Below are 13,746 nucleotides of genomic sequence, written 5' to 3'. Positions count from 1 at the left end.
AGGTAGTGGCGAGCTGTTCCTTGTGGCCTGCTTTTTCCTTGGAATACAGTCCTGCCTCCTTCAGAGCTGATTCCCAGAAGCCCGGGTAGAGAGACCTGCCCTCCTTTCTGTGCCTCTCCTTTGTTCAGCCTCCTGAGTCCTCTCCCCCTGCCGTGCCTGCAGCACACTGATGAATTTCCAGGGACTGACCAAAGCAGCTCTTTGGAAAGAATCCAGGCTTGAGCCCTGAAGGGAAACAGTGGCGGAGGCGTCTTTGACTAGAGCATTGTCTCCTCTCATGCGCTGCTCGTGGGGCTGGAGGGAAGGCCAGGCTTCGCTCCCAAAGCCTCTGGGATCTGTTACACACGGACGCGCTGTTTTCTTCTGCCGGGAATGGAGGGGGCAGGACCCAGACACAGGCCCATTTTGTGGAGGATTGCTGAGAGTTTCAGATGAATCAACCTTAGCTCAGGTGCTTGGCCCTTGTGTGTTAAATTATTCTGTTCCTTCTGAAGCCAAGGATGCTTGAGAGTTAAACTTTCCATGTCACCAAGATGACATTTGATGAAGACTGGTTTTCATCTTGTGAACAGAATTCAGATGAATATCGTCATGTTCAAGCGTCATTAAAATACTTCCTGGTATTTCAATCCCTCCATTTGCAAACCAGAAGTAAAGCCTCCCCCCCCCCTTTTTTTGCTGCAAATAAAACATTAGGCCTAGATTTGGGGGACAAAGCAGCACCTTGAGCTCTTTGTCATTAGTGTAGCAAATATTTTTGTTGTGCACTCTTGGGTGCCGGTGCCCGAGTGCCCGAGCTGGACTGTGTGGATGTGGGAGCTTACAGAGGAGCTTAACACAGACCCATTAACAAAGGGCTTGAAAGGGAGCACATGAGCAAATAAGTACAAGTCACGGCAGGGTGAGCTTGGAGGAAGGAGAACGCACTTCAGGCTGCAGGCCTCAAGGGAGCAGGCATGAAGAAAGTAGAATTTGAACTGAACTTTGAAGGACAGATAGGATTTGAAGAGCTGGAGATGGGACTCCGTGGTTGCAGAGAGCGTTCCAATGGAAAGGAAGAGAGTAATGGTCACGGCGAACGTGTGGTGCTTATCCCGCAGACCAGGTCGGGTCAGATAAGCACTGCACACTTCATCTCGTTAACTTCTCAGCCCTGAGAGGCGGGAGCATTACTTTTACCCTATTTGAGGAGTGAGCAAACTGAGGCCTAAAGAGATCGAAATACCTTGTCCAAGGTCACCTAGCTATACGTGGGGAAGCGAGGATCTGACCTTGTTCTGTCTAGTCCCAAACTTGCTCTCTTCCCCTTGGTCACCGTGTGGTGGTTAAGTAACCAACCGCAGGCTTGGAGGACAGACGTGGGTGCCATCTGACTGTTGGAGAGGGAGGAGTGAAAGATCAGCCCAGAGGCCCTGGAAGAACACTTACACCTGAATACTGGGCGTGGGATTCAGGGTTTCGTTCTGAAGGTGGTGATGAGTCACTGAAGGGTTTTACACACAGGATTCTGTGGTTGGAGGAGCCCAGGAGCCCCAGGACAAGTGCTGCATGGCAGCGGCAGTCAGTCAAGGGGGTGTTGCCGGGAAGCCTGGTTGCACTCCCGCAGGAGCCTGGTGGGCCAGGCAGCGCTGACCAGCGGCTTCCGGGGTGTGGACCTGCTCTGTGCTTCGGTCCTGGGGAGGTTCACCACCCAACACCTAGGTTTGAGCTCTTCAGCCTCCAAAGAACAGGTGTTTTAAACAGGTTTGGGGTTGTTTTGTTTTTGTTTTCATTTATGGGGAGAAAGGCAAATGGCATTTCAGGTTAACTAAGCTTAAAGAGTCGTGCCAATCTTACCTGGATTCCTTCTGAAAGACAATAGAAAGAAGACATGTGTCAGAGGTGCCTTCTGCTGGAGTTAACAGACCCCTCCATCTCTGCCCCCCACCCCCCCGCCCCGAGGTTAGGGCATCTGTGGGATTATGGGCAAGAATTTCTTGTTTTCATTCCCAGAGAAGTTTCTTGCTTTTCCCCACCCCTGCCAAGGTAGACATTCGTGAGCTCAGTCCTCTGTAGCTCTGCACGCACACACGTGCAGACACACACACCAGCCATCCTGTTCCAAAATTGGCAAAAGGAGACTGACCCAGGGTGTCTTAGGACGCCATAAACCAAAATGGTAGCTGGAAAACGGGTGGTAGGTCCTCGAATTTTAGATTCATGATAAAATTGCAAAAACATGTATAAGAAAAATCATGTTAGTAAATTTTTCATTTTGCCAAGTATGGCTATTATTATATATAAAGGTGTATTTTAAATTGCACAAATCTAAGATTTATGAACACTTTGCTCTGTTGTCCTTATTCTCACTTGCGATAGTCCTGTGAAAATTTCATCAAGAAGCATCAGGTCACTTTCTGTACCCTCCAGCCACAGCAGATAATTCATTGGTTCCCTCGTGGGGTAGAAGGACGAGCCGCGAACTCTGTGCCAACACATAAGGCACTTCCTTCTCTCCCACCGCAGATCTGAGGACAACGCCAGCACCCCACCCCACCCCTCACTGCACTTTGGACCCAGGCTTTGTAACTTGATTCTTGGAACTTCTGATAGGTCTGCATGTGGTATGCTTAACTGGCCATGGCTTTCCAGAGTGGTTTAAGACAAAAAAGATAATAGACTTTCCAGTAAATTACCTTGCGGGTGCTGGCCTTTCAAAGGTCAGGCAGCATAGTTTGTGCGTGGTCTGTTTTCAAGACGTCTTAACATAAACATTGTAGAAAATTAGAACAGAACCTTTAGAGATTATTTAGTCCAACCTCGTCATCTTTTTACAGTAAAAACAACCAAGGACTAAGGGAATTAGCTGGCTTGCCTCAGCTCTTAGGCCTAGATGGATATGGTTGCCAAAATAGCCCCGGCATTCACCTTCTGCTTCCTAACCCTGGTGGCTTTTCATCATAAAATGATGCCTACCCACATGTGTACTCGAAATCCTTGTGCTGGTCTTTGGTGCTTTTTTATGTATAGAAGATGACAGAGCAGAAGGAAAACAACAAAAAGGAAGTTCGTAGAACAGTCAGGTTCTATCTAAGCAGGGTGTTTGGTGTGAGTGCAACGGCTACACCCACTGCCTGATAATGTTTCTGAGGTCCGATGGGGTGGAGGTTTACCAGTTTGTCTTCAGACCCTTGTAATCCTTTGTTCCCTGAGGGAGCCCGTGTTGCTCACCCAGCTATACACTCTGGCCGGGGGGCGCAGGAGGCTCTGGAGTCCTGGGTTCTCAGTTAGTCTTTCTCAAGGCACTGGTAGGCGAACCATTTCTTATTTGAAGTTATGTTGTGTGAAACCGGCGGTTCCCACTCGTCGTTGCACATTGGAATTGCTTTGAGAACTTGGTAAAAGACCCCTCAAAATTCTGGTTTCATGATCTAGGGGGAGGCCAGGCAGTAGCACGTTTTAAAAGCCCCTCAGGTAATCCTGGGATGCAGCTAGAGTGGGAACCACAGCTTTCAGCCAGCGGTTCTCAAACTTCAGCGGCATCAAAATCACCCGGAAAACAAGCTGATACCACACCACTGGGCTTCATAGCCCGACATTTCCGATTCAGTAGGTGTGAGGTGGGGCTTGAAATTTCATATTTCTAACAACTTCCGGGTGATGCTGATGCTGCTGTGTCTAGATCATACTTCGTAAACCACAGTATTAGATTCTCTGTGATCCGAGACTTGGAGGCCCGGAGTTTTGGTTCTGAAGGTCTGGGGCGGGTCCAAGAATTTGCATGTCTTTGGAGTTCCCAGGTGGTGCTAACGTGGCTGGACTGGGGAACTCACTTTAAGAACAATACTTTGAAACCCAGGGCGGTTCCTTGTGTTGGATATGGGATGACATGGGGCACAAAGCAGGCCACCTCGGGTTTCTCCCCATCCGGTGCCAGGTGGCCACCAAGGGAAAGTCCGGAAAACTGGAGGTCACTCTAGGCTTCGGGAGGAAGCAGTGAGCTATAGTTTGCGTGGGCAAAGAATATCATTTCATAGGTGTTTGTCTAGAACATAGTAGACGGTGGACACGCACAGGGCGGTCAAGTCAGACCTTCCCGCTGGACTGTTAGAGCGAGTCCTTAGGTCTCATCTAGGCCAGGTGTCCTCGTTGTGTGCAGGTGAGGAAACTGAGGCCTCCACGCTGAGCTGGTGATACTGCAGGTCTGTAACCTAGAGCTCGCGCCCCAATTCTGGGGTCCTGTGTGACGCCACAGTGCCTGCTCTGCTGCAGCTGAATTCTGAGGAATGTGCACAGTTTCCGCTGTGCAGTGCCTAACTCATGGGCCCCGGGGAAGGCACAGCAACAGGAAATAATGAAGATGATGAAGCTGGACTAGGTCAGCCCTAGGCTGACAGCAGTGGTTCTCAGAGTATGGTCTCTAGACCATCAGCACCTGTATCACCGGGGGATCCCACCCCAGGCGGCGCACACCGCCTGTTTTAACGGGCCCTGAGGTGATTGTGGTGCTGCATACTCAAGTTGGAGAAGCAGTGGTTGAGGGAAAGCCTGACTGTGTGATGTAGTGATCTCCCATGAGGCTGTGTGGGCCAGCAGTGGGAGCCCGTGATTGGGTTGGTCAGTGCTCTGGAATTGCTAGGGCGTTTGTGATAGCTTCCGGAATTGAGGATTCTGGAGAAAGTCAGCTTGTACGAAGCATCTCTGCAGGCTGCCACCCGGAGTAACTCCCAGGTCCGCCCCCTCCCCTATAGCCGGGTCCACCCCTGGTGAAACTGAGGCTCACATCATTTACACTTAAACTTTATTCATACTCCCCTGTCATGTTTTGTTTTGTTTTTAGCTCAGAGCAAATTGGCCTCAGCCAGCCCAAGGTCAATTTTCATAGATTCTGAAACTAATGAAGTTTAATTGAATAGATCTTCACATGGTTCTGATATTATTGGTGATTGACTTTTTCCCTTTTTTTGTTGTTTTGTTTTTTTAGTTAGTGACAGGAGTATGGAAAGGCAAATACAACTTCTTCTGTCAGGGCACACGCAGTGCGGGAGAAGCAGATATGAAGGTACTGTCTCTCTCTTATTTGAAATATGATTTAATAAAGAAGTTGTATAAAAGACAACATGGCTTAGAACCTCACTGTCCGGGTAACCCCTGTTGACATTTTAAAAAGTTATGTATACAATATGAAAATTTGAACAACATAAAAGGTATAAAATGAGAACTAAAGTTTCCTTCTCTGTACAAGTAAGTCCTATTAACAGTTTCCAGGAAGAAAATTGCATGCATTTATCAGTATTTATGCTATATTAATATACACGAGATCATAAGAATAAGATCTTAAATGCTTCACTCGTTCCTCTGAGTGGGTGGTGTTTAGATTCTGACCGCCACTCTTGAGTCTTTTGTTTTTTACATAAAAGGCTGCTGGTGTAAGTTTAACGTGGGCAGTCATTTCCTTAGAGCACCGGTTTGACATATTCAACTGGGCAGAGACCTGACACTGAAAGTTCCGATTCCCTTTCGTCTTTGCCTCGTGTCCTGTCACCTGCCCCACAGCAGCACCTGAAACCAGAAGCGCCTTTCGGTTGGCCTTTTCTGTACTGACGGCTCTCTGCAGGCTCCTTCCGAGGAAACATCCGAGCCTCCTGTTTTTGTTTGTCTTGAAAAGGGTGTCATTGGCCCTTTTGAAATTGTCCCTGATGTCATTTCAAACCTCCCCCTCCCACTCCCCCTGGTTGTGTTCTGTGCTTAAAGCCACTCTCGGGGTGACCAGCGCTCCCAACAGCTGTAGGACTCGAGGAGCCTGTGGGGCACTCGGGCCTCGCTGAGTTCCCATGGGATTCTGGGATGTTCATAATCATGTCAGAGGTGATTCTCCAGAGAGACATTGATCCCCCCTTGCTCTTAGATTATCCGTGTCCTCTGGTGGTACTACTTCTCCAAGCTCATAGAGTTCATGGACACCTTCTTCTTCATCCTGCGGAAGAACTACCACCAGATCACAGTGCTGCACGTCTACCACCACGCCACCATGCTGAATATCTGGTGGTTTGTGATGAATTGGGTCCCCTGCGGCCACTGTAAGTCTCCTGCACCGGTGGGCTGGGAGGGGACTCGGGAACAGGCTGACGTGAAACCGCCTTTCAGAAAAGGTGCCGTTTCTGTACAGTTCTAGGTCAAGCATCTCACCTTTGTGTCTGGGATGCTTTGGATGCTACTCTGTGTGGCCCGTGTACTCAGTAAGCTGAGTAAAAAAAGCTCAGTAAGCTTTTTCTGGTTTCGTAAATGTCTTGTGCTGCCTTGGCAAAGTGAGGGAAATGGCTGATTCCCAGCCTGGGGCATATTAACAAATAGGGACAATGTTCTCTGTCCTAGAGGGCAGCTGTTCCAGGTTTTTTCTCATTCTCTTTCTCTACAATGTGGAAGATGTTTGACTGACAGGCGCAGGCTAGGAAGATGAAATCACACCCTTGAGTGAACGCCAGAGAACAAGGCTGATGATGAAATACAGCTCGAGCTAAGCAGTGCGTCAGGAAGTCTGCACACGTTCTCATCTAATGACTCTCGTGTTCTGTGCAACATGTTTAGCAGGATACCTTCTATGGGAAGCACCAACATTTGAAGTAAATTCTCTAAGAAAGATGTATAGGTAGTTTCGAAAAGGTTGTCATCTGAAGTTTCATCCATCACTGTGTCATCCATCACTGACATGCTTGACAGAGAACTTTTGAGTCAATTCGCATATTTTCCCCACTAGGGTAACACTACCCTTGAGTAACGTGGCTCACCAGGACTCACACAGGCATAGAATCTTTTCTCACTGTCGGGAACCTCGAGACTATAGATTAACTGACTTAACGTTCTTCTAATAGAAAGAGCACCTCCTTACATTTGAAGAGTGCTTTTCATTTTCAAAAAACTTGCAGGATGAAAGATGTTAACCAGTTCCAGCTGGCCCATGTGAAACAGCCAGAGAATAGACGAGACTTGTTCAAGGTCACACAGCCAGTTACTGTCATAGCCAGGAGTACAAACTCATTCCCTGATCCCAGCCTTGTTTACCTGCACGTGGAAAAGCGAGATAGCATTGTGTGGTTGCCTACTGTGGGAAAGGAGAACAGAGGGTGGTTTTACTGGAGATTAAAAATCATGTGATAAAAGACAGATCTCTATCTCTAAGGAACTGGACTCTGATCTGTAGTATCAATAAAAATATATGGCCTCGGTACTGCAGGCCTGGGGAGTAATTAGGAGGTGACTTCAAAGGCTTCTCCAAACCTCAGCCGTTGTGTAGAGACAGCCAGCTTTGAACATAAGGCCCCTTGGCTGTTCTTCCTCAAGCCTTCAACAGTGATCTGAGGCTGCCTCTGGGAGTGGACGGGGAGCTGGCAGCAAAGCCTTTAGATGCCAGAGCAGGGCAGAGGGTCTCATGGCTCCTGTGTCAGATGCCCACCTGGCAGCTACAGCTGACCCTGGGTTTAAAGCATCCTGATGACTTCCTGCTGGGGGGAATTGAATTCTGATTGCACATCCATGTAGTGCTTGCTGCTTCTCTGTTTCCCAGCCCCTGTTCAGAAACATGTGTTTTTCAGATTTAAAAAGAATCTTGGATTTTATTTTGTTGTATTTCATTTTATTTATATCTGTTATATATAAAACGCTGATGCATCCTTCTGTCCAAATCCCCCCTATTCCTGCAGCTTATTTTGGTGCCACACTTAACAGCTTCATCCACGTCCTCATGTACTCCTACTATGGTCTGTCTTCTGTCCCTTCCATGCGTCCGTACCTCTGGTGGAAGAAGTACATCACTCAGGGGCAGCTGGTGAGTAACTCGGCCTCTTGCCACTGCACTTGCAGCTGGTTGTACACAGAGGTCTTCCTAGCATGCTCTTGCTGCCTTCCCAGTTCTATTGCTGTTTAATAGCATCTAAGATATGCCTTTCCCTCCTTTCTTATTGGATCCAATTAAAACTCCATGAAGTGGGCAGAGCAGGGAATTTTTAAATTTTTCATCGTTGGAGAAACTGCGCTTCTGGTCTTACAGCGAGTTGAGTTGTAGAACGAAGATAAGAATCTAATTTTCTGACTTCAAGTTCAGTCCTTTGTTCTCAGTTTGTGCACAAAGCACGTGTGCATATATGTGTGTGTGTGTGTTTTCTAATTATAATCCAAAATCCAAAGTGAAAACTGTTTATCTGTGTTCCCAGGAGGTTCAGAAGGGGCTGTGGAGTGACATGAGTTCAGGGTGCTTGTAGCTCATTAGGCAGTGAGGATATTTGCTAAGTAAGGCCGGTGCCAGCCGACCTCTCAGCCCTTTTATAATGGAGCACCCGTTAGTGAGGATGACACCTGTAGTGCTTCAAATGACAGCCCCCTTCCCAAGGTTTGCCAGGGCCATCCAGCGATGATTTGCACTTGGTTATTTCTCACCATCCTTTTTTTAAGCTTTCCCCAGTTGTCAGTATGTTATAGATCCCTATTCCTCTCCCCTCATGAATTCTTCCACGAACGAATCATCAATGCTATTACTACTAATGTTAAATGCTGACATTTGTTGAGTTTACTACATGTTGGGCACTCATGCTAAAGTAAGCAATTTTACATGAATTGTTCCCATAGCCTGATTTCATGTTGTTATCCCCATTTTGCAGATGAGGACACTGAGGCAATAGGCCAAAGCTAGCTGACTGAAGGCCTTAGACGTTAAACCTTTAGCCCTGGCCTTGCCTATTAACATATTTTTCTAAAGAAACCAAGCTGATTCAGACCCCTCCAAGTCAATTGTGATTTTCTTCAATATTTAAAAATAACAGTCTGGAAAAAGAAACCTGAGAAGATCCGAGCGGCTGATGTGTTTGACATTTCATTATCACCTTTTTGCCAGCTGCTATATAGTCCTTAATTTTTCCTCACCCACCTATGAGCAAAGATAATTGTTCTTTAACTTTCTTGTTACACTTGAGGAGAAGTGATGAGGAGATTGATTTACAAGACACAGCCGTGGCTCTACAGAAGCAAAATTTTAAAGAACAGAATGGGGAAGTTGGTCTCCCATTAGGCTCTGCCTTTTGAGGCAGAAGATCGCACCCAGTTTGCCCAGGTTTATTATAAGCACCACTCCTGGTTATTTATCAACCTAGAGTACTGAGCTTAAAAAAGAGAAAAAGAAAAAGAAAAGCCCGGTTCTTTATATAGAAGCACTGGTAGCGGGCCAGAAATCCAGTGGGCAAAACCCAGCCCTCTGCTGTTATTCCTCTTTTGAAGAGGCACTCTCTGGAAGCCACACCTTTTTCTTTTTATTTAATTTTTCTGGAATTAAAGTTTATTGGGGTGACAATAGTTAGTAAAGTTACATAGATGAGCCACACCTTATTTTAACAGCTTTTCCTTGTTTCTCCAAGCACTACCATATGCATTTCAAGATTTACTCACCAGAACTATACTACGGGCTTAGTGTTATATCCTAATAACAGTTTAAATGTACTTAGGAGCCTTCACCAAACCAAAAGAGGGTACACAGATAAGGTATAGGAAAATTGTCCAGTGGGATTGTACGTTCTGCAGTGACATCACTGGTTCCTTTTAAACATACATCTCACACCCTTTCTTCCTCCCTAAACATACACACACACACACACACACACACACACACTCACACTCACATCTCTGTACTGTGTTCCTGAAGTGTGTGTGTGTTTTGTTTTTTGCCTCCAGCTTCACTGAGACATAATTAACATATAACATCGTATGAGTTTAAGGTGTACAGCGTAATGATTTGATAATATGTATGTATTGTGAAATGATGACAGCAGTAAGTTTAATTAGTACATCCATCACCTCACATACTTACAGTATTTTCTGTGATGAGAACCTGAGTACTCTCCTAGAAACTTGCAAATATAGAAGACAATATTTTTCACTATTCCCCGAATTTCAGAGAAGGTGGTTTAAGTAGCTTGGAGGGGAGGAGGAGAATATATATAGCACAAACGCAGACCGAGAGATAGTTTGGGATACATTTAGTGTATGCATTGTACTGTGGTGCCTACAGAAAGGTTAATAAGTGTTACTTCGCAAATCCCAGGGACACTGGGTGACGAGCCCCTCTGCCGTGCACCTCGTCTGTCGGCTGGTGCCACACTGCTCATCTGTGTCCCTTCTCTCCCACCAGCTTCAGTTTGTGCTGACAATCATCCAGACCAGCTGCGGGGTCATCTGGCGGTGTGCATTCCCTCTTGGTTGGTTGTATTTCCAGATTGGATACATGATTTCTCTGATTGTTCTCTTCACAAATTTCTACATTCAGGTAAGTCTCACCCTTCTGTGGCAGCTGGGATTTGGGATGTTATCAGCAAAGACCCTCATTTGTTCGTTTAAGGGGGTGGTTTGGAGCCCCTGGTGTGTGCGGTGCACTGGGCTTGAATTTAGCCACAGTGACGAGGCAGCCCCTGCATCGGGAGGGCCAGTCACTGCTGGCGTAGGAGGTACTAGATCTGTCCCACACCTCCTGAGTTCGGGATCTATGGCAGGGGAGGCTCGGGATCTGTGTGCAAAAGCAAAACTGTTCAGCGTGCTGCTGGATTACTTCCCTGTGGCTTGCAGTGGACAAGGTAGAGGGGATTCTCAATCAGAAGTCTCGCAGCCCCGCTGCTCTGAACTTCACAGCTAAATTAAATGTCCGAAGAAATTTCCATCACAGTCTATCAGCTATCGATAGAAATCTGCCCTTTTGTCCCAGTTTTCTTACACATCTACTTCTCGAGTTTGGAGGCTTCAGGTCATTTCCAAGTGTATGATGTAATGCAGGTTTTTGCTCACGGAAGGATCCCTTTAGGGCAGATTATGTCCGGTGGAGCCAGACCACTTCGCAGCCACTGCTGATTCCCGAGTCTCCCATCAGCCCCTGGTGACGTGTGTGCCTGCTCCCGTGGGCAGTGCCTCGTTCCCGGGCAGGCACAGGAGGTCGGGAGCAAGGGCAGAGGCCTCACATGTGGAGGCAGTAAAGCCTGGTCGTGTGTAGCCACCAGCTGGGGTCTCAACCACGTTTCCCCACCCCTGTGCCCATCTGTACCTTTCTTCACACGGGTGTGGTATAGATGAGTTCATAGACTGCTGGACTCGTAGCTTGTGCTGCACTTGGGGACATTCACCGTGGAGGAGGGAGATTAAAGGACGACCCCACAAAGCTGAACTAATGCTTCCTTTCACTGCTGAAAGCAGCACAGCACTTTGTACAAAAGGGCTGAAACAGCTGCTGAAGTAACGAGCAAGTCTTCAAGACAAGGGGTGTGAGTGTCGGGAGAAGTACAGCAGAGTGGGAGACACCGGCTGGGCCACCAGATACTGAAAGGGCAAAATAATGAAGTACAAATTGAATTTTCTATTTAATTTTTAAAACACTATTTATATTGCAACCCATAACTCAGTGAACTTACCTCAGGCTAAGCCTCAAAAAACAGAATAGTGATCGAAACCAGTGGCGAAAAACATGTTCAGGGTCGCTCGACGACAGAACTTCCCTCTTGGCAGCGCTGGGTCCTGCAAGGCCACTCGGCCTAGGGTTCGGGAGCAGCCCCCGTCCGAGCCCGCGCATCACGTGCTCCCATCTGCCCTTGTGCCTTTCAGACTTACAAGAAGGGGCCTTCCCGGAGTCGAGAGCACCTGAAGGACCACCAGAACGGATCCGTGGCTGTGAACGGACACACCACCCGCTTTTCCTCCCTGGAGAACAACGTGAAGCCGAGAAAGCAACGGAAGGATTGAAGAGGGAGCGTTGCCGACCTCCACACCACGCCACCTGATTGTAAGCACAGGAGGAGTTGTGCCCGATGCTCGTTAACAGCTGCTGTAACTAGCCCAGCCCACACTCGTGTGACTCATATAGGACCTTTCATCAGCTCAAAACCCCTAGAAAATGTATACAGATTAGTCAAGTAGGCATAAGATTTTTAACATTTCTGGGCTCTCACCGACCCCTGCGCTAGACTGCGGAGGGAGAGTTATTGTAGTATATGACACTGCTGTTGCCTTATTAGTTATAACATGATAGGTGCTGAATTGTGATTCACAATTTAAAAACACTGTAATCCAAACTATTTTTTTTTTTTTTTTACTGTAGGTCATGCATGTGATTGTAAATTTGTACAATGTTGTTACAGTAGAGAAACACACATGCCTTAAAATTTTAAAAAGCAGGGCCCAAAGCTTATTAGTTTAAATTACGGTATGTTTCAAGTTTTTATTCATTTTTAATAGCTCTGTTTAGAAAAATCCAACACCGTGATTTATGAAACTAGTGTGTGACACATAATTTCAAGTGACTTGTGTATGTGAAATCAGAAACGGCACCTTCGGTTTTGTAATACTGGCTTTAAATCAGGCAGGCTCAAATCTAGTGGAACAGTCAGTTTAACTTTTTAACAGATCTTATTTTTTTATTTTGAGTGCCACTATTAATAATGTAAAAAGGGGGGGGCTCCAAAGCAGTCTTGATGAAACTTAAATATATATTCTTTATCTTCAAGATTTTAGGAAGTGTGTAGGATGAGTAGGCCATTTTTAATTTCTGAAGTGCTAAGTGTTTTTATACAGGAAACAAAGCCCATTTTGCTTTCCAGTCATGAGAGAGAGGAGATAGACTTTTCAAGAGAGATGATTGATTATTTACCATTTGACAGAGTCCCGTAGACGAGCGCTAGGGAACTGGTTGCCAGGGTCCAAATGTGGATTGATTTCTGTACTGCTATCTGTTTTGACACAAACTTCCTTTTAAAATGTGCCTAGCTTACCAAAATTAATAAAGGGGGATAAAGGACCTTCCTTAAAAAATTTTTAAGGTAAAATTAAACAGATAGCTATAGCATAAGAGAACTAGGAAATTGGATAGGGTCGTTTGTTTAATGTAAATCTAATAACATCTGTAATTTTTTTCTGTGTAGAATCTAAAGATTTGTTTAGAACCGCTTGTTTAAAAATAGTAGACTACGTATCATAAACTCATGTCTCACACCCATGAGGCAGTGGTCAAACAGATAAGGACTATTGTATGTGTCATTTTAAAGTGTCGAAATTTAGTCTCTGAATAAGTTCTCCGTTGGGGGAGAAAAAATATTCATTGAACCACTCACGACACATCTTAGAAGGTCATTGACAATATATAAACTAATTGTTGGTTTGATATTTATGTAAATATCAGTTTATCATGCTTTAATTTTGCACATTCATATTAAAGGGAGCCAATTGGTTCTCTTCCTAGTCTTGTGGGTTTTCTGTTTGGAAGGAGTCACAGCATCTGTTTACATTTACCTTATCAAATCTAGAATGTGTATATTTGTAAATGTATGTCTAGGTACTAGTTTGCAAAAGTCTTTACGTATTTCAATACAGAAACTATAACATTCAGTAGTGTGCTGTCAAAGTGTGCTTTAGCTCATCTGGATATACCCACACTGTTAAATAATGTCCAAACATTATTAATCATTAAAATGTTTTTGATTACCTATGCTTGCGTTTTACATTGTTTTTGTGCTGCCAATTATGAAAAACTGGAGAAAAATCCACTTTCTGCACCTTCGAGGAACTCACCCAAATAGCTGGAAATAATTCAGTTTGAAAGGTTATGTTGTTGCTTAGCTCTGGTGAGGAGGGACCCCCACACAGGTAAGGTGTGGTGCTGTTTCCACCCTAACCCTTTCCTCTCTGCCTTTTCTTGGTCCCCCCACTGAAGGTCCCAGCTTTGAGCATGCTCCTCCTTCCTTCTTTCCT

The 13,746-nt window shown here is 45.8% G+C and overlaps 1 protein-coding gene across 2 annotated transcripts in view; it reads left to right on the top strand.

Moving 5' to 3' along the window:
* The window catches only part of ELOVL5 (ELOVL fatty acid elongase 5), an 80,088-nt gene extending 66,604 nt beyond the window's left edge, over positions 1–13,484 (top strand). For both annotated transcript variants that reach the window (XM_033097069.1, XM_033097078.1), the window contains exons 4-8: positions 4,964–5,041; positions 5,888–6,059; positions 7,680–7,804; positions 10,154–10,288; positions 11,608–13,484. In XM_033097069.1, the coding sequence (XP_032952960.1) occupies positions 4,964–5,041; positions 5,888–6,059; positions 7,680–7,804; positions 10,154–10,288; positions 11,608–11,745 (648 nt within the window). In that variant the 3' untranslated portion in view covers positions 11,746–13,484. The remainder of the gene's footprint in view (positions 1–4,963; positions 5,042–5,887; positions 6,060–7,679; positions 7,805–10,153; positions 10,289–11,607) is intronic.
* Positions 13,485–13,746: the final 262 nt, after the last annotated feature.

This window comes from Rhinolophus ferrumequinum, chromosome 3 (genome assembly GCF_004115265.2).
Source record: "Rhinolophus ferrumequinum isolate MPI-CBG mRhiFer1 chromosome 3, mRhiFer1_v1.p, whole genome shotgun sequence".
In the NCBI taxonomy this organism is placed as follows: Eukaryota; Metazoa; Chordata; class Mammalia; order Chiroptera; family Rhinolophidae; genus Rhinolophus; species Rhinolophus ferrumequinum.
The sequence above is the reverse complement of the archived record's forward strand: the minus strand, read 5'-3'. Positions and strand labels throughout refer to the sequence as shown.